Source organism: Geospiza fortis, unplaced genomic scaffold (genome assembly GCF_000277835.1).
Source record: "Geospiza fortis unplaced genomic scaffold, GeoFor_1.0 scaffold12, whole genome shotgun sequence".
Taxonomy (NCBI): domain Eukaryota; kingdom Metazoa; phylum Chordata; class Aves; order Passeriformes; family Thraupidae; genus Geospiza; species Geospiza fortis.
In genome coordinates this window covers 3,858,008-3,881,604 of record NW_005054323.1, presented here as the reverse complement: position 1 = coordinate 3,881,604, position 23,597 = coordinate 3,858,008, and the positions used below count along the sequence as shown (strand labels likewise).

The 23,597-nt window shown below is 37.9% G+C and overlaps 1 protein-coding gene across 1 annotated transcript in view; it reads right to left on the bottom strand.

Moving 5' to 3' along the window:
* SLC24A2 (solute carrier family 24 member 2) overlaps positions 1 to 23,597 on the bottom strand; it is a 103,592-nt gene that overhangs the window by 37,137 nt on the left and 42,858 nt on the right. Inside the window, exons 2-3 of the mRNA XM_005420860.2 lie at positions 13,128 to 13,166; positions 11,531 to 11,639 (exon numbers count right to left, since the gene is read on the bottom strand). Of these exons, the coding sequence (XP_005420917.1) occupies positions 11,531 to 11,639; positions 13,128 to 13,166 (148 nt within the window). The remainder of the gene's footprint in view (positions 1 to 11,530; positions 11,640 to 13,127; positions 13,167 to 23,597) is intronic.

Sequence of the window (23,597 nt, the reverse complement as noted above, 5' to 3'; positions counted from 1 at the left end):
TCTTTTAAGTATATAGCCCCAGGCTGCCATAGAAGCAAAGCAGAACCAATATTTCTCTTCACTCTCCTGCAACTAAGATCTTGGCTACAGACTGCAGTTGACCCAAGTAAGGCCAGAAATTAGCCTGTCTCAGAGTTTCTAGTACTACTTATAAGCCATACAGCTATTTTAGATACAGCAACCTGCATTACTAAAGGTATGGATCCCTTCATGTAAAGTCAGACTGAAAGAAACTAATTGTGGATTTCTTCAACAAACATGAGACTTTCACTTTCCATAAAAAATATATTTGTATGAGAATTCACGTCACACTTCTCCAAGTTCATTAAAAGCTTCAAAGTTGATATATCTATTATCTAAAACAAAACTGGTAAAGAGAAATTACTGATGGCAACCCCATAATTTTTAGCACAATTACACGGTTGTATTTACTAGACACTCCTTTTGTTTGACTTCTACAGTCATGAAGGTGTCAAGGCTTCTTTAATTTGCCTTTTTAAAAAAGAAGGCAAAAAATTTGGTCAAAGGAATTAGAGGAATTCATATGATAACATCAAGGAGCACAAGGATGTCTTTACTGTTTTCTCTGCTAGATGTCAAGGTTTTGAGAATATTTAATTAGATTATCAGTCTCAACCAAAAACAGAAAAAGGAGGCCACTTTAAAACTTTTCTAGATAAGTTGTAGTGACTATCCAAACTAAACTGGAATCAAAGTTGGATTTGGTTTCAGCAGTGATGTTAGATTAGGAACAAAGATCTCTTGATGCTAAGAACTTGTGAAAGATCTAGTGAAGATTAAAACTGTTAAATGTTACAGTTTTAAAATTAGAGTGCTAACGTCTAAGAGATCTTTAACAAAAGAAAATGCCTTTTTACTTACACTATTAGAGGAAAAATATATAAAAAATCCCACCAACTGAAGGCTAGCAGGATTTGTGAATTTTAAATAGAAACAATTATTTGAAATATTTTTTTCAGTGAATCTCATCTTATTCTGACTCCTATCATTTACAAACTTCCTAAGCCTCTTAGCTTTCTTCCTGAGTAATTATATCCCATCTGGGATAGACTGGGAATGCTGTGGGAGTTTTTACATAGCATCATTGCAGAATGCAGGACAAAACAAAAATTCTTTTAAAAAGCAAAATACTTATTCTCCTACTACATCGGGATAATCAAATACTGTACCCTACATTTTCACTTGTGGACCTTCCAGCTGCCAGTTCTTCAAAAATGGAGGCTTTTCCATTGAGCTATTTCAGTGGAAAATACAAAAAAGATCCCTTTTGGATACAAGTAATAAAGTTTAAAATGGCATTGAATTTCAGAATTACATATTTTTTGCTTATACTACTACTAGTACTGCTTTATTAAAGATCCTAAATAAATGCAGAAAATATTATAAATAAAGTCTTTCAGGTACTTGGCTATTGGCAGTACATTGAGAGTAACTATATAATTTACTACTTTGTGCATCTGAGCTCCAGTAACATGTGGTCACCTTTCATCCCTTTAAATCGCAAGCCTTCTATTCCTGTTCTCTCTCCTCATGTGTCCTTGCCTTGTTTTTTTTTTTATTTTATTTTAGGTGGTTTTGCCCTAAAAATAATTTTATTAGAGTTGTTTTCTTTTATATAATTGGTTTATTGCAATTTTATCAAGCTGGAGTGTGAATAAAAATATAACTAAATGAATTTACAATCATATCAGCAGAGTTCTGGGCAGCTTAAGATAGTGACAACATCCAAAAGTTAGATCTACCTATTATTTTGCTCTTAGTGTAACATTTAAAATGAAAAGTGAAAATCCACTGTTTGCAGTCCATACCATCTAACAAATCTCCTTGTGGTGACAAATGGAAATTTGTTGGGGTTTTAGTTGATGTGAGCTGAAGAGCAAATATTTTTAAGGGGATGGTCAAAGACATATGCAATAGAGCAGAAAGTAAATTAAATTGCTATTGCATGTCAGACCCGGATTTTGATATTTTTAGGTGCTTTTATTTCACTTAAATTAAACAAAAGCATGAAATTGCTCATTTCTGAGACTTTGTTTCTTCTTCCATCATAAGATACCTTTTCCATCTGCCATCCACTGTCGAAGACAAGCGTCAAACATTCTCTACAATGTAGTAACACCAAAAGACAACCAATACAACAGAATTGACTTGGCCAGGATCAAACACAATTCCCGATGACTTTGAAGATGTAATTTATGTTCAAACAATTTTCAAATATTCATGAAAATGGGAATTTCAAGGTGTAGAAGTGAAAAACTCCTTCTACTGATGATATTTGGAGTCCAACAACTGATTCTAGTGGGATCAGGATTTCCTTGAGTGTCTGTTGGGCCAGACACTGTAGGGTCTGGAAACCTACAACTCCAACTGAACAAATTTCAGCTGTTTTGCCTTCCAGCATATCCAAGGAGAATAACAGCAGACAGCATGCCTTCCTTTCACTAGCCAGTCACAAAATCCAACCAACTTGTGGATGATGAAGTCATCTGTCATGTACAAGCTGTACAAAAGGAAATCTCCCACTTTTCAGCTTCAGTGGAAAGTCCCTCACAGACACTACTGTACAGGTTTATACATTGCTTATGTTCTTTGTTGTTCATATTTTTAACAAAGAAGTAGTGAGTTAGGAAGAAACTTAAAATGAAGCTAAAGCCATCAAGCATGTAAATACATAGTCAGGACAACTGTACCCTGCACTGGGATCATGCTTGTATTCTATATGTCTTCCTTGCATTCTCTGTAGGAAATCACAAGAATACACTGTCTGAAGAACAGGGTAACACTGGAAAAAATTATGAAGAAGAGAAACAAGAATTCTGCCTGCAGTGTACAGCTTGAGTAGATTGAAGTTAAAACAACAAAACAGGGTGTGCAGAAGTAAATTGTGAAAACTGACAACAAAACCAACACAAGGACTAAATTTCAGATTCAAAACTAAATTAAAAAGGCATCAGAAAATGTTCATTATTTAACTTTTTCCACCGACAAAGATCAATACACATTTTAAAGGGAGACCTGTGCTTCAATTTTATGTAAGTAGAAATCTTCTCAGTGAAACTAACACAACAATGAGTTGTGCCATCTCTCTGAGTCTTGGGAACCTCTGCAGATAAGCAGATCTGACACTGCTACAGAGTTGGAGAGCATTAACAAAGAGCTGAATTTTCCCACTGAACTGCCCTTTCTGAGAGAAATCAGCAAGGCTTTCATTGCCCACAAAGTTATGTAAAACCAAAACACAGAGTTTTTAATATCTGTGGGTAGGATAAAAGTTGCAAGTCGACTCACCCTATAGTCATGGAAGTGCAACCTCTGTTTACCCAGAAAAAGCAAGACCTACATGCCCAAAGTATGACAAGAATGAAATGGTTCCTGTACGTAAGCTAAATAGATCCACTCAGTAAAATAATTTAGACTTTGAATATCTACTTCTTTGATCACCACTATATATTTATGATTGACATAAAAAAAGCCAGTGGAACCAAAAACTCATAATAAAATTCTCTTCGCTAGAGCAAAACATCATTTTTCTCTATGCCAAAATCACATATTTTTATAGACAGCTCAGGTTCCACAGCTGTTACAGTGACATTTATATCTTCTGTGTGTTACAAAGAAGTTTGTAAATAACAAGTGCTATCGATTCTTGGCTTTGAAGTCCGAAGTAATACAGGAGGAAACAGCTATCTAAAATACTGTCTCTGGCTATTTAAGTAGTTGTGCCCTTAGCTGCATGTAACCCATATGGATTTCTACTCTACCTGTGCTGTTGCTGACTCTGGCATTATGGGGTGTTTTATGTTGGCGATACTTATAAAATACTCATCTCATCTACATTATCATGGAAGCGCAGGTATCTAAGTTAGGAGCACAATTTTGGTGGTCTCTACCACAGCTGAAACGCAGCGAAAGGTGAAAGAAGACCTTGCTGGAGAATGATGTGCTTCGCTGCTTCACCTATCTCATTCAGATGTTTGAAAACTTCCCAGGAAAAAGCTTTCTTCTTGCAAATGGCTGTGTGGAGAGTCATGCCACTGAAAGCAAGAAAAGTGCCACTGCAGCAATGGTGACCAGCAGCACCTTTAGGATGCTCCACTAGGGAGAGCACTGCCACCAGGTCAAGGAGGGGCTATTTTGTTTACACCAGTGCTCATGAGACATAGGTGGGTGCTGGGACTAGTCTCAGGCTCACCAGTACAGGGCAGTCATAGACATACCAGAACCAGCCCAGCATTGGGTCACAATTATGAGGGGACCGCAAAACTTCTCATCAGAGGAGAGGCTGAGACTGTTCAGCCTGGAGGAAAGCAGGTTCAGGGAGCTCTTATCTCCATGTATAAGCCCCTGATGGGACAGAAAGAATAAAAGGGAACAACACTTCCCTCAGAAGTCCCCATTGACAGGGGAAGAGTCAATGAAGATGAACTAAAAACCAGAAAATTCCATCCAGACACATATTAGAATGATGAGCAAACTGAAATGTGTCTCCCGAAAAGACTGTGAAGTCTCCATTTATGAATATTTTCAAATCATGACTGGAAGCTGTCATAGTCAACCTGCTGAAGCTGATCCTGCTTGAGCAGGGGATTGGACTAGCTGGATTCTGTAATGCAAAAAGTCCCTTTCAACCTAAATGAGAAAAACCACCTCACTTTTGTGAAAGCTAGATATATAAAAAGAGTATGAGTATCTGCCTGACATGACAACACACTTTGAAGGTTAGCCTAATTGTCCTTTTCATTGGTTTCTCACCATTGTATCAGACTGAATACCATGTGAAGGAATTAAAGAGAAAACACTGTATTATGATTAATAGCTACTAATATGTATCCACGCCTGGCAGGGAGCCCCCATCTTCTCTGGCAGAAATCCCTTGCAAACATTTCAGTCTGCAGCTGAGAGGAGAGCTAGAATGGTCTGAGCACTGTGCTCAAAGGACTGTTTTTCCTTGATGGGACAGAAGAAGAGCCAAGGACAAGCAGAGTAAGAACAAAGGTGCAAGAAGAAGAATGCTCAGGTTTTTTGCAGGCCCATGGGTTTGCCTAAAGGATGCTCAAGATTTATGAATTATTTAAAGCAGAGATTGTTAATAACATACAAAATTACTTCTATAAATTTTGTCTAGATTTGCATATTTCTTCATGTTAAATAAAATACTTTTGTGCCTATATAGTTCTGAAGATGTATTTCTTTCTTCTCTGGCATGGTGCTAGGAAGTGGTGAGGCCACACCTTGAGTGCTACGTCCAGCTCTGGGCCCTCAGTTTGGGAAGGACATTGAGACACTTGAGCACATCCAGAGGAGGCAACGAGGCTGGAGAGGGCTTGGAACACAAGCTCTGTGAGGAACAACTGAGGGAGCTGGGGTGGCTCAGCCTGGAGAAAAGGACACTCAGAGGTGACCTTATCACTCTCCTGAAAGGTGGTTGTTGTCAGGTGGGGTTGTTCGCCTCTCTCAGGCAACCATTGACAGAATGAGAGGTCACAGTCTTAAGTTGTGCCAAGGGACGTTTTGGTTGGATGTTAAAAAAATGCTTCACTGAAAGCATGATTGGGCACTGGAATAGTATGCCCAGGGAGATGGTGGAGTCACCATCCATATTAAAAAAAGGCTGGATGTGGCACTTGGTGCCGTGGTTTAGTTGATGAGGAGGTGTTAGGTGATAGGTTCGACTCTATGATCTCAAAGGTCTTTTCCAACCTAGTTCATTCACTCACTCTCTGATTCTGCTCTTCTGTGAAGTGCACTCAAGTCCTGTTGCATAACAGAATCAAAGAATGGTTAAGGTTGAAAAAGATTTTCCCATGTTCTAGAGATGAGGAAAGTGGAAGTGCTCAGGCTACTTCAGCCATGCAGGAGCTGAGCATTACACATGAGCTGGTGTCAGCTGAGCTGCCTGGTCTTACGTCTCTGAAGATACAGCAAATAAACAGCTTCAGGCAAACAACAGCACCAATGGCAGTGAGCACAGACATGATGGTGCATCTCACCTAGGCCATGGGCAGAGTAAAAACATGAGTTTTTTGCAAAATAACACAAAAGCTGGGAGGCTGCTGAGTAACTGTCCAGGCAAAGGCTACCCAACCTCTGCCAGATGTCTTTTGGGTGAGCTGACAGTTTCCACGACATCTAAGAAAAGTACCCAAGCAGCAGGAGAAGCAGAAGCAGAACAGATCGCAGTGAATGGAAAAGTTGGAAAATTCTTAACACCAATATGTAGGAGCACAACAGCATCTACCAAGCCATTATGAATAATTCACTATTATGTCAAAAACTTTGAGTATTCTTCTTTATTTTCCTGAGAAGTATGAATGCAGGTTTTCTTTTTTTTTAATCAGAACAGTGACAGTACTGTGTTCAGTGAAGGAAGTGACAGAATTGTAAGCTCAGCTTTATGTAACAGAAGGTTACTTCTCTCACCAATAACATGCACCATATTTATATCTTCCCAAAAAAAGTACAGATTATAAGATAAAAAATTCATTTTCTGCAGAAGTACGTCCTGTAGTTTTCCACTTTGGAAATAGGACTTGAGATGGGAATAGGAGAAAATTGCCAAAGATACCTGCTTCTCACTGGGGACTAAGCCATGACAGAGATTTATATCACACCCATTTTCATGCAGAGGATGTCATCTGCATATGAGTTATAGCCTTGTCACACAGAGCAAGAAAGTCAGCAACTAGCTAAATCCTCACTTGTGGGAGATGTTTTGCTGGCCTGTAGCACCTTATCAGCAGGCAGAAAAGAGGTGCTATGATAATGAAAAAATCTCGTTCTTCCTATATCTTGATAAAGCTGTGCAAGAAAAACAATGTAGTCTCAGATTGCACTGGTGCTCTAAATCCTCACTTCAGTGCTGGAGTCTTCCCTGTTCAACAGAGTGCCTGTAGAAGCCTCCAGAGAGAAAATGTTCCCTCCAGACTTCTGAAGGAATCATCTTTACAGCAACCTACAGCTTATGGGGCGAAGGTAGGATTACTATTCACAGCACACTTTCATAAAAAATACCTACCATCTTATTTTTGCCCTGCTCCCACTGCAAAACAACAGCCATCTTCTATTAAAAAATGTAAAGAGATCTTTGCAAAACCTACACTTTCATAACCCAGGAATATCCCTTTCAAAACTAGGACAAAGGTATCTGAGGTACAGTACTCAGAAGAAAACAGCTACAAATGATCAATGATTGTCATGATTTGTGTTCAGGCTGCTTGGATTTTGGACTGGGTCAGATGATGGCATCCTTATTCATACGGGTAATGTTGTTATGAACAAACCAGCTGGATTGCAAGACAAGCACTTAAGCAGAAGCAAATATGGCATAGGATTTCCTGGGGATTAATGACTGGCTGAGAGTTGATGATAGCCAGAAACACAGGCAGTCATTAATCTTAATCCTCAGGAAATGATGTCTATCAAGGTCATTATTTCTGTAATAAGATAAAAGCAAACAAATACCTAATGTCATACAGATATTTATATTTTTAAAGAATGATGATGTGTCAGCTGTAAAGTTCACATCTCATTAACAAACATCCTACACATTCACCTGCTAGAGTGGCTGAACTCTTATCTTCTTATAAGCTTTATGCTGAGACCAAGATTTTGAAGGGGAGAAGCCTTCCTTGTCTAGACTGTTAAATCCACAGCATGACTGCACACCTGCCTGATTATAAAGAGCCAAATACCCAGCAGCTCCCACTGATCTCAAATATTAATCATCTGTCAGAGGTGGGCTGAACACTTTGCAAGCCTCCTGATTCTGAAGAGTTTGCAAGTTGGCTTTTACAAGACAGCCACAAGCCATACAAAACCACATTTATTACGTGAAAAGGGAAAAGGAAGGACAGGTTTATAAGTGTGTAATAGTAGATAGGGACTGCTCTGTTTATTGACATTTTTGGAAAGTAAATCTTACTCTCTCATTTCATGTTTTCCTACTTGCAATCAAGTGCATTTTTAATATGCTTTCAATTGCAGTAGAGGTTGGTTCTGACTTCACAAATGAATTATTCAGAAGTAAATTTGATGAGCTGGTTTTCTATAAATACACTGAATGTTAATGCAGTAATAATCGTGTGTAGGTCAAGCTGATCTTTAACAGTCACATGGCCTGTTTATACACTCTATACAGCTTTTGCTACCAAGAGCATGCAGATGGACTTCTTCTCTGTCACCCTTGTAGAATCCACATAACTCCAAAAGACAGTGCAGTGTGCCTTCTGATGCCCCCACTTCCCTTGCAATTGTTCAAGGAACTGTAACAGTGAATTTTATTACTGACTTAAAGAGAAAGAAAAGCTGGATCTCTCAGCAGCAGTGCAAAAATTAGAAATGTAACTTCTAAAGGCAATATTTGATCCCTCAAGAATCAAGCACAGAGCTCCCAGACTTTAACCACACTTTTCCAGCCACTGAAAAGACAGTTCACTTGGCTGTGACAGCCGCAGTGTGGCTGCTGTCTGATCGGGAAGCGATCTGACGAACAGACCCAGCAGTCCAGAAAGACAGCAGGTGCTGAAGAAGCCATCTTATGGGAGAAGGCTGAAAGAAGGAGGGTGCAGGTGACTGAGATCCAGTATGAGAAGGGCCAAGAAGTAAATGCTAGAGAAATGCAGAAAAAGGAAATGAGACAAGAAGGAGGAAGATGTCAGGAGTATGCCCAAGTGCAGGGCCTGCCAGAGTCCCTGCGTATGTGGTAGCTTTGATAGACACATTTCAAACTTATTTTTTTTATTTTGGAGTGGCACTTTTTAATGCTCTCATAAACTGTTTTTCTGCAGATCCAACAGATTCAGCAAAGGATGCAATGTTTTTGACCTATTGATCTAAGTCATCGTCTGACAGAAATACTGAGGAAATTTAAGCTGACTAAAGCAAGAATGAAAAATTTTTATAACATCTTTCTGCTCTTGCTTTGAGACTGATCCATACTTGCATCAAATGATTTGGAAGAAACCCTTTAGCCTCATAGGTCACGCAGCAGGTCCATTGTTGTTCATTACATGAGTGCAGCAGAGCTAATTTTCTTTGCTTACGCAAAACTCAAAACTGTTGAGTTTTTTTGGCATAGGAAAGGAAGAGAGCCACAAGAGCCAGAGAAGGCACCAGGTACTCATTTACATTTCTACATCTCCCCAGATAATGCGTTTATAGAGCAAAGGACTGATTTCTCAGACACTTAATAAATATTATTTCTTTCAATTTGTAATAATGAAATGATATCAGCTTAAAAAATTACTTAGCTGACACAGTAAAATACTCTTAAAATAAAGATGATGCACCAATTTGGTTCTTCGATGTCTTATACACAGATTAAAACACAAAAAGATGGGGAGAAATTTGGTCAGTAAAATTCATACAGATCCAAGTAGATAATTAATATTGTATACAGTAGGTATCCACATGCATTTTCACACATAGTTTTTAAGTGAATGTAAGATTAAAATACAACGACATCCACATGTATTAACTAGCATTACCTGCCTCAACCTGACACATTATTTACTTTAAATGAAATTTTTCTTTAATGGAAGTTTGCAGAATAAGCTGAATACAGAAAAATTAATACAGACACTAAAAAGCTTAAAATCTCAGAAAACAACATTAGTGTGTTCATGGAGACATCCAGTGTTCCTCATGTTTGCCCTTCAAACTGCCTACTGTCCAAAAGATCTTGAAAGATGAGTCTGTGTACAAATGAGGTGGTGCCTCAGAAAAGGTTACTAATGTGTGACAGAAACATGGATGCACTTTTCTCAGATTTTTCCTACAGTCGTAAGTCTGTTTATAAAAAGCTAAAAGCAGTGTTCCACATGCAATTGAATGAATTGCACTTTCATGCTCTCATGAACTAAAATTTGAATTCAGTAAAGTCAGCAAAAGCTTGAAATACTGGCTTCTTTATCCATACCAACTTAAATATCTGCACATACATAGGCTATTTCCCAGCAGCTTTTTGGCCATTTCTTCATGGAAGTTTTGCATTAAAATACAGAGTTTACTGTAAATGTAAGTAGATTCTTTTTCCCCTTTGTAAATTTCGTGTGTTAGTTTTAATGAAACGTCCAGATAATAAAATGCACTTACTTGAAGGCAGGAATACATATCTATTTCCAGTTTTTTAAAAGAGTATTACTTCCAGGACAAATTAAAGACTTTGGAAAGGAAAAACTCTGTAAGTAGTGAAGTACTACATGTGAAAAAACCCTGAAGAAAATGTTACTGGATTAATTTAAGTAAGATTTATGCATTGCAAACATCTCTATCAATCAACAATCAATGCATTGTTTGAATTGTATCAATAGTTTTACTGACATATGAAAACCAAAATTGAGTTACTTGACAAACTTAATTGTAAGTAATATCTGTTTGTCAGAAGTGTAGGGTTTTTGTCTCCCTCAAGATGAACTTCAAATTTCAAACACCTTTTGTCCTTCACTGTCATGAAGGGGGAAGCCTCTGGATCACACTACACAGCGCAAGCTTACTATAGCAGAAAAATAGACAGGTCTGAACACTGAACAAGCTGTGTATGGGAAACAAGTGAAATACGCTTGAGCAATGCAAAAGTACCTGAGAGATGATCTTATTCTCAATTTACATTAGGTTCAAGTTGTGCTCCAGTCAACTAGTCTAGCTTTCTTGCAGTCTTCAGTCTGTTATGTATGCTCGTGTGAAGTGCTATACATAGTTTTTGGTTGCTGAAGTTTGAAAGGTCTGTCAGTAATATTTTAGGTCTCTTTAGAACATCCCTATTCTTTCACAAGTGCTATTTCTCAAGACAACCACTAGTGCAGCAAGAGAAGTCCTACACACACACAGACATCAAATAACACACAGCCTTGAATTTTTTTGGTCTTCTACTAGAATCTGAGAGTCAGATCACTCCACAATTACAAATCAAATATCTGCCAGCTTCTCAGATCAAAGCAGTGATCTTCTTGCTAATTTGTCAAAGAAACAATAAATCACACCACACTTGGATAAAGCAAATAAATCATTTACATACATGTAACACAGAGGTATGTTGGCTGCATTTTTATTAAAGTCAGCATTAAACAACCAGAAGTCAAATCAACAGATTCTCATTCTTTTCTACAGTGCGCATGACAAATTATCTATCATTGTGACTTTTTTTTTTAATAAAATCAAAACCAGGGAGGAAAACAAACAAAAATCTTTATGAAAGTACAGGATGATGCAGTTTCTGTAGCTTCTACATTGCTGCTGAAGTCAGGAGAGAAGAGAATCAGTATTTATGCACTGACCAAGTGACCAGTTTTAGTTTTACTGTAATACATTTCCTAAGTTGAAAGTCTTGGTGGGAGTATGTATATCACACCACAAAAGTGTGGAACTCTCTCAGAAAAATCCAGACACATTCAGAAAAGACTGATGAAAGCAAGAGAAATGCAAAAAACAGTTTCATGGAGAGAAAGGAAAAATAAAGCATTTGTTTGCTTTTGTATCAGGAAAGCAAAAAAAACCAAATTAATAGGCATACCTTCGGCAAGTGGGTCAAGTGTGTGAATCATGAGCTGGAAGATGCTGTTCCTCATTAGACTATTGTGGAGAGATGCGGAGCTTCCTCCCCGCTGGAGACGTGGCTTGGTCTAGGGTAAAAAATATGGTGAAGAATTTAGGGTCTTTTTGTTTTCTGTGTGGAATGATGTCTGAAACAATATGAATTAATCTCACACCTCACTGTACGATGAAACATTTTGAACTATCTGTAGCAGGTTATGTTAAACTACAGAATTTATCATCCATTGTCATAACTATAATTTCTCTGGAGGGGATGGATTGTCAGAACAGCTGTGGGAACTCTGCACATCACTCCGGATGTGAGGAGTCCCCCGAGACCACGTCGAGAGCCGAAACCCCGTCAGGGGGCTCGGAGATCTTGGCATGATGCCCGGAACACTTGGTGGCTGGATTTCGATCCTGCAAATGAATTGCCAGTTTGGTATGAGGGCTGGAAGGTGTCACAGGTTTAAAGGGTATGGGGGATAAGTATTGGAAGGTAAAGGTAAATATAATATACGTAATTTGTGGTATAAGAGACGGAGCAGCCTTGGGGGCAGTCGGAGAGCATCGTGGCTGCCTTGCTGGTCAGACCTCTGTCTGCCAGGAAGAAAATTTTGTAGATAAGACTTAATAAACAACCTGAAGACCGAACAGCAAAGAGTCCAGTCTCATTCTTCAGAGCCTGGGGTCGCTCCCTGGACCACCCAACTCACCTCAGGGGCAGAGAACAAGCAGCCGACCCCGAGAAACAGCCATTAGTCTCTCAGGACTCAGGAAAAAAACATGGCAAAAAGAATCTTTCTTTGTGAAAACTCATAAAGTGTTAAGAAAATGAAAACCTCATACTTGCATCAGGAAGAATTAACAATTTGTTTCTTTGTAGAACCTTTTGCTTGAATTCTGAAGTAAGTTATAATTTTTATTACTTCAGTACATTGCAAATATGTGTATGATCAAAATTATGGAGAAAAAGGGCAGACAGAAGTATCCTTTTTAATGGCACTCAGTCAGAAACATGCTCCTCTCTTTGGCTGGATCCACTGGTCTCATGGCAAAAAGAGACTGAAAGCGTGGTAAGGCAGTTCAGACATCTGCCGCAATGAATCTATTGTACAAGCATCTTTTGCATGCTTGTAATGAAATACAAAACATACTCTGAGATTCTGTTCCCATGCAATTGTCTAGCACAATAATCAATGCACTGTATATATCTCACAGAATAAGACTGTTTGTTTCAATAAAAGGGATAGTGAGAGCCAACTGACTACTGACTAAAACACCCAGAAATCCAATTAGAGGAAAAAAACCAACACTGAAGAAAATAATATTTGGCAAAACTGCATGGATTAATCTTTGGTATCGTACACATACAAAGTGATAAATTATAGAAAACAATAAGGAACATTAATTCACTGCTTTATGTTTGGAAATAAATTATTTAAACTGTGTAGCAGTATAGGAGGAGAAAGAAATCCCAGCAATTTAGAAAAATGTTGATGCACGGCAAACTGATGTAAGGCTTGTCTCACCACCCTCCTGAGAAACAAATGCTCAGATGCATAATTGCTGCCTACCGTCAACGTTTGGTCATCCTTGTCTCCAGCATTAGGTGACTGCATGAATAGGAAAAAGAACAAAAAGAAGTGTCAGATGGAGCACATAGGGAATGGAAAAGCAATAGAACATCACATATGTCTGATCCTATGAATTCTGTTGTGATAAGATTTTTGAACCACTCAAGGATCCCACTGATCAAATAAATCAGAGTAAATTCACACTGCAATGTGCAAGCGCCTTTTACTCTTGTCAGTTTCTTGGACAGGAACTGTTGTCATTTCAGGCCTGGCACAGCAGCTGGGCTGCAGATCACAATGTTCACTTCATATAAATTACCCAGGGAGGCAAACTCCCAGTACAGAAACCAGTTTGAGAGAGTGAAGATAGAAGACTAAGGGCAACAAGAAACTCAGGATTGACCAACTGTTCCACAAAAAAAGCCTAAAAAGGAGTAACCTTTGTATTTTGCAAGAAGAGACTAGGCAAGGAAATGAAAAAATGTGTTTCACTTTAACAACTCCCTACAAATTACCATTTAGCTCTGATTAAGGGCAAGCAGCATGGCACACACTGCCCTGCCATGAAGGAAAATGAGACTCTGGATGGGTCTTAAATTATTTTCTCCATCTGAAAGACTCTTTAGTGCTATGTAATACACAGAAAACAAATTACATCACAACTGTTCCACGGAACAATCTCTCCCATTCAGTGAAACACAGTTTTTGGACATACACCAACAGTGATGTTTTGGGCATGCCTCTGGGGTTAACTGACTTTGAAGGTTAAGTGGAAGGCAAGCAGCCACGACCAATACTGATGACAGAGCAAATCCTTTATGTTCCATAATAAATACAAGAATAATGAGAACCAAACTCCTTGTCAAAAATGTATTGTTACAGCTCTATTAACTCAAAGAAAGATAATCAGACAACAAAAATATCTTTGTCCTAATAAAGGAACACCTGTTGCCTCTAAAATAAATCTATCCTTGTATAAGAAAATAATAGGAAAAAAGTTTTATGCTCTACTGAAGAAAACTATTACAAAAAGAACTTTGAAAGGAATAAAAAGGAAACAAAAAGAAAACAGAAAATCTGTGTTCTAAAATGTAATTTTAAAAGTAGATGCATCTCAGAAAATGTTGGCCTAATGTGTACGTATATATAGTTATATATTTTACATATTCATGCATTTCAGATACAAACCCACAAAAATGAGAAAATCCACAATTTATATGTGAGTATTTTGAGGAACCTTCAAAAAATGGAAAAATAATTCAATCTCACAGCATAATTTGCAAGAAGGCAAAGAGGACAAGCTGGGGAAAGCTTGTATTGTCTCCAAAAAAAAAGGAGTTTAGGGTAGTTGAGTCCTAAGGACCAGTGGCTATAGTTATAGAAGTCTGTGATAGATGGATGAATGTGCAGAACTGGAACTTGATTAGAAGTTTAAAAAATTTATTATTTGGAACTTTGATTTTCTGAAGATAGGAAATCCATTTTTTATTTTTAATATTGAAAGACATGAGAATGTATAATTGATGAATGAGTAAATTGTACCTTCTACCTGACAAAGGTCTGAAGACAATCACTTTTCAGAATTTCATGTTGAATGAAACATTTCTCATTTATTTGAAAAAGAATAAGATGAAGCTAAATGAATGCATAAAAACAGCTAATTGATAATTTGCACCACACAATTCAATTAGTAAAAGATAATTATATAAAGAAGAGAAAGAACAATGAAACACATTTTCCATATGCATTAAGGAAAGAGAAGTGTGAAATAATTTAATTATTTGCCAATACAAATTGGGGCATACACCATGAAATGGATTTTTAAATTTCTTTTTCCACACTTGATTAGCCATGCAATTGTTTCTGAGTTCAACTTGCCAGTCAAGTTATATTCTAGCAGAAATATTCAGGACAATTTCCAAAACAGGAATGTAAACAATTGTTTGACACTCTGGTGATATGAAATACTTATGTTTCCTGGATTCTCTCCTGGAAAAACAATTTAAAAACCTTTAAACAGTGTCTTAAACTATGACAGTGAAAAATTCAGTGTTGCTGTTTACAGTACTGGATGGCGTTATGTCCAAACTAGGATGGAAAATTAAACTATCTTACTATTGGTCACAGCAAATTTTGAACATGGTCTTTGCTATTTAGTTTTGGTATCATACACTGCATGGGAAAGCATCTTAAAGTATCACTTTTCCCTTACAGAAACATTGAGTATTCAGGCAGTTTATGCCACCTTAATTTGAGGCAACACTTGAAAACTGGTCCAGTTGGTGGTGTTTCTTTGCACTGGGAGCAAATACTGCATTTGTGGAACATTCAACAATAATATTTAAAAGAAAATACACGGTTTCTGTAAAGATAGGTTTGTTCTTGGCAACTTCTTGCATGTTAGTTCCCTTAGGATCAGAAAGAGATGAAGGTTCCATGTCTTATAAACTACAAATATATCTGAAGATTCTGCTAGTAAAAATTATCTTTTGCAATTGCATGCTTTAATTTCTTTAAAACCGTGAATTTATTATGATTCTGCAAAGTGAAAAAAAAAATGCCTTCTAGCATACCTTATTCAAAATATTTGGGGCACAATCCATTATCCTGTTTTTATCAGAATTATAAATTGATTAATCATTAAACAGATCACTAATTTTTTTAGAGAATTCAACAGAGTATTTGTTAGTTCTCCCATTCGTCATGGCAGGACATAAGAATTTGTCCATCCTCCTGCCGCCATCAATGATCACATATTCAAGCTTGTTTCAGATGAGCTAAAAGTCTTAAAATATTTTGTTTCAGGAAGGATGCATTAAAAATGTCTACTTGCTATGGAGTAATGGTTTCTGGAATTCTTTTTATATGTCTCTCTTCCTCAGTGAACTAGGTTCATCAGTGATTGAGCCTGACAACTTCCTTGCCTTGTTTGGGAACATATGTTATTGAAAACCAGGGTTCTGAGTGATTAATGCAAGAGGTGATGGCTCACTGAGTGCCTGGTGAGTCTCCCAGTGCTTTTCTTTGACATAAAGGGCATCATAACAGCCAAACGAGGAGCAGAATCTAAAAAAGCTCTAGGAATTTGACATAGAGCATCCCTGTTAACAAAAGATGGCTAGTAACTAGAATCATCTGCTACAGCGTAGTCCATAGCCAGAATCAGAAAGCTGACTGTCTGCAGCTCGAGCGGTTGTTGCCCTAATTGAAGCTTCCATGTTAAAGCTTCAGTAGCCAGAAACAATCAGTGAACTGAACTGCACATTCTCTTCTCCTAATATGAGAAAAGCAAGTTGTCAAACAAAATCAAGTGAAAATGTAATGGGATTTCAACACCCTTTCTGCAGTGTGGGTTCACATCTCTTTTCTGCTTGATAAACATTTTCCAAATATAATAACGAAAAGCTGTTAAAAATCAGTCAATCAATCAATCAATCAATCAATCAGCTTTTTTGAGAATAATGGCATTTAGTGATATTTGTTGGTTCACAGTGTGGTGCTGAATGCAATATGGTGTCTCCAATTATTGTATTATGAGCCCAGACAGGAATTTGCATAATTTCCTCAAGATGCTTTCTAGCCCAGGACTTCTGCTGTTCTCTGTTACGCCTGCTTTAAAAAGTGGCATCTGGACACAGCAACTTTACAGCTGGCAGTGAGTCACCACTTGTAAGTTCTCAAGTTAATTAGAGAACATAAGTTTTGTAGGAGCATTTGTCTAGGATTGTCTAATCTTGCACTTAAGGTCTGCAGGGTATTTTGCTAGACTGAACTGCAGAAAAATGAGATAGATTTCAAAGCCAGCCACTGAAGTCAATCTAGTTAACCTCAGACAGTTTAGTTAATTCCTAAAAAAACCAGTATCCTAAGGAGTGTTAGTAATGCACTTGGAATAGAACTGTTATGCATTTCTTTGAAATTATATGGTAAGTCAAGTTAAGACATAACTAAAATCCTAGCAACAAGTTCAGCTTGGCAGATTTCAGAAATAAGCCTAATAAGCTTAGTGAGCGAATCCAAAAACAAAGCTGGTATTTTATCTAGTTCTCTTAATGCATAGATCTTTGAATTTTACCAAATTAGAATCCCTTAGAGCTCCTTTCTGTGAATACTTCAAAACAATCCAAAGTTATAACCTTTGCCTACTTGATGGTTGGCTCAAAAGATCAAATCCTAGTGGTCTCAATATACTTACACTAAAATTCTAGGTATCCATGGAAATAAAAGTTTACCATCACCCCCTGCAGAACCTCTGTGAGGTGCTGCAGTGGAGCCAGTACAACTTTAAACTGAAGGTGACACACCTCTTTACCCCACTCTCTAGATTATTTCTGCAGAAAGGCTGTAAGTAGCTGCAAGGGAATACCTCTACAGTAAACTGATGGTAAAAGATTTTAACTTATACATTACTGCTTAGACATCAGTATCTGAATCCAGACTGTGAATTAACACAGCATACAGGACCCTGGATCTTATTTAAAACAGAGGAAGAAAAAGCTTTAGCAACTACACTATAGAAAAATATGCTTAAATTATTTTAAACTTTGCCTTCTTTCTTATTTTCACTTTTCCTAAATATAAAATGAAATAGGGAGTTTTACCTAAAGAAGCAGATCTCTGTATTGTTGAAGAAAGTAAATATGATTCACAAAACCACACCCAAAATTAATCTGAAGTTTTAAAGTTGCTTTACTCATCAAAATGAAGAATTTATTAAATTAGAGGTTGAACTTCCAAAGACATCAACCTGGACCACCAAAATGGAATATCTAGCTGCAATTATAATTGCTTGCTTAGAAGTGTGAAAGCTGTAGCTCTGGAACAGCAAAATGGCTTTGTTATTTCAGATCAGTTGTCTCTTTTATGCTGGTCTATTCATGCAATTACCCAATGTGCATACACATAGTGAATCCTCATAAATGTTCAGGAGAGATGTATCTTAGTTGATTTGAGCAGTGACAAATAGATGCTGTAAGCATCAGTTGCTAAATCACACACTAAAGTTAGGTCAACTGATTTAATTCCAGATATCTGTGCATCCCACTGTGTGAAATAAGGCTCTTCTAGTCAGACTGTATAACCAATTACATGGTATTTTGTTACTCATCATGTGTAAGGAAGAGTCTGCCCCATGTCTCTTACCTTCTCTGAACTTGCTTAAAGTCAGGTATCTTTGGCTTAGGGTGGCAATGTAATAGCTCAAGCTTAAAGACTTCAGGAGTTTTTAATCTCCTTAGTGTCAAAAGTAATTATGCAGTTTTAAGTTGTCCCTCTTATCCTCATTTCAAGACTTATTCATGAAGTCACCTTTTGCTATTTTTTGAGTCAAATAATTTAGCACCACAGCTCTGTATGTCTATGTAACTTTCAGGAGGGCAAAAGAATCCTTAAATAAATAAATAAAAATCTAAATCTAGGTACTTAGCAGTCATTAGATACACATGCACAAAACATGTGTTCGCAAGTGACAATTTAAGTACTTCAGTATGGATTTATGTGGATGACTTTAAAATACATGGATTTAAAGTCTTTAATATGCTGCTACTGCATCAACATTACATGAGAAAGCATAAGTGAGTGCATTAGTATAAGTTCACGAAACATAAGAAATTGTGGAAGTAAAATCACCTAAAAAAAGAAGCAAAATGTAAGGAGGGGACTGGGAAGGTTTTAATCTGAACTGCAACTACACCATAGAGACCACTGACAGGAAACGCTTGCTCTTCATTTCTTGTAACTCAGTGAAACATGAGTGGCTTAGTAAGAAGCCAGCAAAAAAAACCCCACTTCCTGGTACTTCTCCTTGCCTAAATACACAAAGGATCTGCTACAGATAATGGAGGTTTCAGAGTTTGCCTTAGAAGTGGTCACAATAATTCCCAGAGGGGAAATTGTTTGACAAATCTCAACTGTGGCTGTTGCTACACTGACTTGCGGCTCCTGAATAAATCTTACTGCAGTCAGTTGGCTGTATACTGCAGAGGATACATCACATGGGCAAAAAGGCTGCAGTTTCACTGCCTTTCCACCTCGAGCACCCTGGAGATCCTGAAGGACAGCTCCAGCTGCAGAGAAGAAGCCTGTACAGCCCATAGGGAGGAAATACTGAATCAATACATCCTCAGCTGCCCTCATCATGTACCTGTTCCACCAAGATCTGCTCACTTCACTCATCTTATTTCACATCTGCCTTTCCCCTCTAGGAGACTTTTTTCTTACCAGGATCTCTGCTGACTGACTTTATGGTCAGCTAGCAGAAATGCCTGATCGAGCCCTCTGGATAAGCAAATGTGTCAGGGGCATGTACAATAATGAATGATATTGGGAACACTAGATTAATTTTGCTAACAGTGGATGTTTCCCAGAGTATTGGAAAAGGACAGAGACTAGAACACAGAACACTGGCCAAAGGGAAAGTCTTGGCTATACTGTGAGGCTACCTTTTCCATGAAGCAGTAATAACATTAAAAGTGGTCCAATTCACACATTAAAAAAAAAAAAAAAAGAAAAAGAGAGAGACAGCAATACTGTTGGTATTACATTCCAAATAACTGTGTTTCAAAAGATAAAATCATCATCCCTGGAAGCATGATGGCAGCTATGGGCTGCAGGAACATGGGTATCAGTTTTACACCACTGTAACAGGCAAAATCTAGCAGTCAGCTTCTGTTCCTCCATTTCCTCATTAGTTAACTAGGAATAGAGACACTGTTTGTAAAGAACATTTTTCTTATGGAGAAGGCTGATTGCTTTAGGGGCAGGTTACTGCGTATAACTGCCCTCTCTACAGAAGTTAACTGTGCTCATTTGGGTTTTGTATGTCCTGATGAGCGCAACAGAGAGGTTCATTTCAATAAACTACAAAGAAAATCTTTGAGAGCAGAGTCTCCAATAACTATAGGTAAAAGCTCAATATATACCTCCTACAACATTTTTTAGCTAACAAACATCTAAGATTTTAAAATTTTTGTGCTATTTATGTCTCTAACAAGTCTGAACCTAGATTAGGGTTTACAAGATTATACAAGAATTCATGTAATCAAAGCACACATAACACTTGCACATCCCATAGGATGTAGAAGTGCTTTTTACATCCTCTAGGATGTTAGACTAATTCCTCAACATTTTAAGATGGAAACAAATGAAAATACGATGGTTTAATTTTTTTTATTCACCCACCAACTGGATTATGTTACATGTTCTCAGTTTTACAATGTGAAACTAGACACCATGTCCAAGACAAAGTATTACTAAAAGAAATATCCTAATTTTACCTATTTGACTCAACAGTATTGCAGGCTCCCTGTCCTCCTAACAGACACTGAATACTATTTGCCTCTATATTAATCCTTCAGATAACCATTTTCAGCTTTTCCATCACTGCCTTTTAGGTCCTTCTCATCAAATGAAACATGGAAATGCCACCTAAGGGTTTGTCTCATACCTGGTTCAGGGCTAAGAAATGGTAGGGAGAAAATACTTTATGAAGAAATAGAGAAGAAATTTTACAAAAGAACCTGCAGATAAGAAACCAGCACGGTACTGCAAGTGTCCCTGATGGAGCTGCGGACAGAAAAGGAAGTCAGATTTCCAAATTTCATCTACAACCATAATATAAAGAGTTTTCTTCAGATTAGGAGAAGAAGAAAGAGGCCTATATTAGCTTCTCTCTTACTCTGATTAGATCTGCTTCTAACTATTTTTCTACAGTGTTCTGCTTGGCATTAAGATGAAAGAGATTTAAGATTTGTGACTGAAATCAAGAGCATCCCTGTGTGCTGGGATTCTAGAGACCAACAGACATGTTCTGGACAATCTGCAGTAGGCACGTGCCAGGTTACTTTTAACTCTTTTAGAGCTAAGAGATTAAACTGAGGCAGAAAGATCTAAATGACACTGTTCTTCCTAAACCAAGGGTCACAACATTCAGACCTTAAATTGGACCTCCCCCATTTTGGCTCTCAGTGTCTGGATCATTAGAGAAATTGTGTCCTTTATGACATAACTAAGGATAGACAGAAAATCTTTGTGCTCACCTTCCTTCATCAGTGCTATTTCACACTGCCTTTCACACTACTGATTTGTCCCTACAACTATGAACCAGATGCCTGCAAGGAAATCATTGCCAGTGTCTCTGTTGCTCTTCCCTGCAAAGTCTGGCCCTCCCAAAACAGCTTCCAATTAATATTTAAGCTAAACATAGAGCTCCAAGGATAATTCCCCTTGTGATGGAAGAGAATAAGGCACTCAGGAAAGCAGATGTGCTGGAGATAGGAAGGACTTACATGGATGTAACAGAAGGCCACAGCTGCAGGAAAGCAAGAGAGAGTTCATGGTGAAGTAGTGAGGGTGGTAGTACTGGTGCTACCGAGGTACAGCTCTTAGCTCTATTTCACCCCTTTATCCCATTTACAGCCTATGGCAAAAGCATTTCTTCACCTGTAAGATGCCAGATGAGCTTCACTTTAAAACATGAAGTTTCTCTGAGACTTTTGCTGAGAAATGCTATTTTGGACACCAGCCAAAATCAGAGTCTGCAAGGTCTTTCAATTAGCAAGAGAAGAGAAACTCACAGTAACTCCATCCAACTTTTATGTAATTCCATTCCACTACAATAAAAATTAAAGTTTGGTATCTCTAAGTCTGCAGTCTCTAACTGCAGAAGTGACAAGCACAAAACCATGCCATTACTCCTAGCTGTAAGCATCCTTTTAGCCATCAGTTACTCTCTAAATGCTGTCTGTCTCTATCACAAAATCACAGAATCACAGAATATGCTGAGTTGGAAGGTACCCACAAGGATTATTAAACCCATCTTCTGCCTCAGCACAGGACAGCTCCAAGAGTCACACCATGTGCCTGAGAGCACTGTCCAAATGCTTCTTGAGCTCTGTCAGGCTGGTGCTGTGACCACCTCCTTGGGGAGCTGTTCCAGTGCCCAACCACCCTCTGCGGGGAGAACCTTTTCCAAACTAAACCTTCCCTGACACAACCTTATGGTGTTCCTCAGATCTTGTCACTGGTCACCAGAGAGATGAGATCACTGCCTGGCCCTCTGCTTCCTCTTGAGAGGAAGCAGTAGACAGTGACGAGGAGGTCTTTTCCTCTCATGACTTTTCCTCCTGAACCTGCGCTTCTTTCATTGTATCTCAGACTTTCCTGGTGCCTTTTCTTTTCTCCTATTTCCTTGGCAGGCACATCACACAATGCTCATGGAAACCCAGCCTATCAGGAACACTTCTGTTTCAGGGACTGGCACACCTCTGTACCTGAGAGAAGTGTTATGTCCTTTATGACACAACACTGTTTCAGCTACCTGCTTTAAATAAGAAGTGTGCTCATAACTATCTGCACTTAGCAACAAGAGGGCTATTTCATCCCATCACTTTCCATATTGCCCAGCCCAAACAGTCCTTCTTCAGTGTAAAAGGTACACCAAATGGAAGGACTGGGGATAGTTTTTAACAAAAACTACACCCTTGCATTGAGTGAAGCCACCCAAGACAGAGCGGATTTGAAACTAAGACCTGAACTTGCACAGTGAAGCTGGACCCTCATAATGAAATACACTGGGTATGAATTCTATTATGACAAATAAAACCATGTTCTGAGCCTTGGTACATACATTTGTGGATTATTTAATAGCTACTTCCTGTGGCTATGTTCTAGGTTAGCATGTTTTTGTTTTTAACATCCCAAAATAAATGCATTTCCAGAGAGTGCACATACTGTTGGATCTACAAAAATCTGATTGCTCCAGGTGGGAACAACCTAGTTCCCTAAGATACAATTTCAATACAATTAAATTAGTCATAAAAAGAAAACTTTTAGTTAAGGTAAAACAGAAATCACTATATGCTGAGCATTGTTAATCCATCTGGAAGTAATCCAGACTCCCATTGCTACGAATCTACATGTTTCTAATTTTGCAATCACTCTGCAAGCATATAAAAACTTCAGTGAACAATGCACAGATTATTCTTTTCACAATATTCACCTGAGATTTGGACAATTGCAGTCTGTTTCAAGCTAAATTGCCAGTAAGCATGGTTCTTTCATGGGGGAGTTTGTGAATATCCAATCAGGATTTTATGAATTTAAGTTATTTTTTATTATATGGTCTTTTATTTATTATATGGTCTTCATATTTTTTATATACATGGTCTTTTACATTAACCTTTTGTGTTTGTGATGCTGCTCAAGAGAGTCAAAGGAATAAATGTATTTGAATCTTTTAGAGTCATCTTTCCATTTGCAAAACAGAGTGTGGACAGAATGAGGAGAAACACAGATTAGAACTCCCAAAGTCTGTCTGCCTGCCTCCTGTTTGCTTTACAGTAGCTTTGCTAGCAGTTTCACACTAGACATCTCTGTGTATGTACATTTTTAATATGCTCCAAAAAAGGTATGCAGTTAGTGTGCTGTGTGCTGTGTATATCAATGGTGATACCTGAAAGGTACTTGTTTTAT